The following is a 3,671-nucleotide window of genomic DNA, read 5'->3' on the forward strand; positions in this document are numbered from 1 at the left end:
ATTCTCCTGAGTCAATTATTAAGATTAGATGACATGGACAAGTGTTGTTAATTACTACTATTAGATTTGACAAATGGACCATTCTCCCGAGTCAATTATTAGCTTACACTTTGACATATGTTAAAATTTCGATAGTATACCATAAAGTTGAATCTATCTAAAAATTGAACATCAATCCGACTTTTCATGGTTACAGCTTTAACCAAATTAGATACTACTAAGGATTAAAAATACTAGATTGAGTAAATTCGTTCTAACCTAAGAAATTAAGCTTAATCTATATTAGTATTCAAAATAAATAGAAATTATATATTCTTAGATTTTTTAGGTTTCTACGTGAAATGAAGTGTAGAGGAAGGAGTTTTTCTATCTCTTTCGAAATTATGTTTTGATATACATTAGATGGCAATCGTACTTGCCAGTAGCCACAATTCCTCATGAAACAGTACGTTTTTTACTTTTTTATTGTTTGAAACGACCAGTGTACTTACCACCAATCAGAAAGTTCATATTTTATATCCCTACCAACCCTTCCTCAATCTGGTTTGATAATTGGTGACCCATAGAAGACTTTAAAATAGTACAGCAGACCTTAAGTTATTATTGTCCAAGTCTGGCTAAAAAATGCTCCATGTTTTATATACATGTTTAAATGCCAAGGGTCAGAGAAGAGATTAATAAATACCACAAGATGTCAATACAGATTAGAGGAAGTGCATTAAGACTACCATAATTAAATGACATCTAACAATGGGGAGACAAATACCACAACAGATTATTACCATCCGATCATCATCTTAGAGCAGACAAATACAAATTACAGCATCCAAGATCATCAGTCTGATCGGATTCCACCCATGAAGGTTCTTGGATCAGGACAGTTTCCAGAAAATTGAGCTTGTGAAAAATCAAAACCTGGGTTCTGCAGGAGGCACAACAGAATCATGAGTAATAGTGATTTGAGGCAACAAGATCATCATCCATATATTGCAAGATTAAGAGTCATCTATGATTCATAACATGATACATCATGTGATTTGAATCACCAGTCAAAAGATTACTTTTCCGTTTTTTTTTTTTTTGGGGGGGGGGGGGGAGATTCGACACAGAATCAATTCAACAGGAGAATAGTCAGTGTTGGCCGGATCTAGATCAGAATATAAAATCTGGATTCAGTCAGTGTTCCTGTTACCCCTTAGCAAAAAACTTCTAAATCGAATGAGTGCATCCAATAATGAAATAAGAAATATCTGCCTAGCTAAAGAATATCCTTGAAGAAGTCTAATGGGAGCAGCATGCCAAGTTCATTAATAGTTAAACTCAAGCCAACTATTCAAGCAAAGTGGTCATTTGATGGCGAGGACAAACAAACACTATAATGGGAGTGCATCAACTAGCAATAAAGCATCAAGTGTTGGTAGTCAGTAGTCTTAATTAATAAGTAGAATTTTCATCTTAACATCAATTGTGTTTATCCACATTAGCTACCCACATATAACTAGTGTGCAGTAATGAATAATAGTATAATGACTTAATTACCAGATCCTCTTCTCAACATTATACACAGCTTAGGAAAAAAAAACAATATCAACCAAAGAACACACTTTGGAAATGGAGGAACACAACCTAGTAGCTAGATGGCTAGACCCAACAGATGAAACATATGAAGACAATATTAATAGAACATAACGACCAAGGACGCTGATAAGCACATGTTAGACATATCATGGGGTTGCAAATGCATTCCAAATCCCAACAGCCGGAAAAGGATTCTGATGAAAGCAAAACTCACCTCCTCTTGAAATCTCTGAAGCATGAGTCGCTTCTGCTCAAGATCAGTAGCATAAGGGTCCAACTGACCCTGACCTGATATGGGAGAAGCCCATGTCTGACCTTTATCTCTTTTCTGCAGTGTTATGTGCATTATGTCATCCTCTGCAGGCCAAATTCCAAAATCACCATCACCATCAAACTTAACCAAATCAACACCAAATAAATCACATTTATTTCATCTTTGATTCTGAAAACAAAAATCTTCCTCAATTGATTCCAAAGCCAAAACAATAACACTAAAAATACAAGTTTAATTGACATGTGTCAAAGTTTTTACACTGCCACCCAATCAGAAATCATTATGCTTTGACTTTCAAGGTAAATAATATGAAAACCAACAAACTTATCATACATAGCAGTTTCTGATGGGATCACAACATAAAACACTAAAAACTTTTACACCATTAGGGCAAATATGGTTAGTTCAAAAGAAGTATAGAAGAATCAATTTGAGCCAAAAAAAAAGAAAAAAGAAAAAACAACTAGGGATAGCTAAAACCTTTACCTAAGGTCCAAAAAGAAGAATCTGTCTTCACCGGGCTAGTAAGATCATGCTGAGAAATCACACACAAATAATAAGAGGAAAATTAAATCAAAATGACAAAAAAAGAGAAGATGAGAAAGGAAATGAGGTGGAGGTAAATTAGGGTTACGTTGAGATACGGAGGGTTGCCTTTGATGCCAAGTTCGAGGTGCTTGGACTGAATCTTACAGTAGAATTGCTTGGAATGAACGTTAGGAGGAAGAGCTATGTAAATATTGACCTCGTCAAGGGTTTGATCCCACTCGAACACCTTTTGACCTAAAATCACACACGCACACGGGTTTGTTTGTTTGATTCGGATTCACTTGATGAAAATCAGAACAGAACAGAGCAAAATTGGAGAAATTGAGACAGGGAAATTGAAAGGTACCGTTGTGGACGAAGCTGTGACGCTTTTCCGGGGCTAATTTTTCTGCCATTTTGTTTCTAGGGTTTTTTTGCCCTCACTCTTCTTCTTCTTCTTCTTCGTTTCTGATTCCTCTTCAGTTCTTCTTTCCCCTTCGTTCGCGCGGTGTCCTTTGTTATTATTTTTGTTTTCTTAAATACATTTTTTCCAATAATTTAATATTTTTTTCCTGAAAAATAAAAATTTGTTTAGTCCTTCTCATATATAATTATTTTATTTTTTTTCTCGTTAAAGTATTTTAAATAATAATTTTTTAGCGTTTAAATTTTTTTTATTGTTCAAAGTGCTATTCAAAACAATTTAAAACCGAAAAATAAAATGAATTATAAAAATTAAAACGAAAAAATATATATACAAAAATAAAAATAAAAATACTAAATTATAAGCAAACTTGTATTTTTAGTCCCGCTACTTGTTTTCAATTTCAATTTTGGTTTCCTTCTAAAATTATTGACGAATTTTATCCTTTTATTTTATCCCATCATGCAATCTTGGTCTCCTAGTCCAAAATTGGACGTTGACTCTGACGAAAAAATGTTGATTGTCACGCGTCCCGTTCTTGGTCCCGCTAGTTGTTTTCTAACTCTTTTAGTATTTTTTTTATTTCTTCTTCCCTTATTTGTTCCCTCTCACCTTGACTTATTCCTATTCTCTCTTTTCCTTTTTCCTTTCTTTCTAGTGTTTTTTTTCCATAACTTGAGGGAACTCAACTCATCTAATATTTTTAGATAGAGGGTCCTTATGACTAGTACCCTCACCATTAACATTAGATGAATGATGACTCATGTTGGTTCCTAAGTTGTGGTTTTTTCGTGTTGGGGGTTTGCAAAAGGTAAAAGCTAGGGTTCAAAAGAACTCAAGATAAGTGGATAAGCAATAAGAAAGTAT

The 3,671-nt window shown here is 34.1% G+C and overlaps 1 protein-coding gene across 1 annotated transcript; it reads right to left on the minus strand.

Annotated features, from left to right (window-relative positions):
- Positions 1 to 578: 578 nt before the first annotated feature.
- Positions 579 to 2,900, minus strand: LOC114374570 (nudC domain-containing protein 2-like). Its single transcript, XM_028332230.1, has 5 exons — positions 2,748 to 2,900; positions 2,487 to 2,635; positions 2,339 to 2,387; positions 1,793 to 1,935; positions 579 to 922 (listed from the first exon to the last, which is right to left on the minus strand). Exons 1-5 carry the CDS (start codon positions 2,794 to 2,796, stop codon positions 836 to 838), a joined length of 477 nt encoding a protein of 158 aa, XP_028188031.1. The 5' UTR covers positions 2,797 to 2,900; the 3' UTR covers positions 579 to 835.
- Between the last annotated feature and the right edge of the window lie 771 nt (positions 2,901 to 3,671).

The sequence above is a fragment of the Glycine soja genome, chromosome 11 (assembly GCF_004193775.1).
Source record: "Glycine soja cultivar W05 chromosome 11, ASM419377v2, whole genome shotgun sequence".
Taxonomy (NCBI): domain Eukaryota; kingdom Viridiplantae; phylum Streptophyta; class Magnoliopsida; order Fabales; family Fabaceae; genus Glycine; species Glycine soja.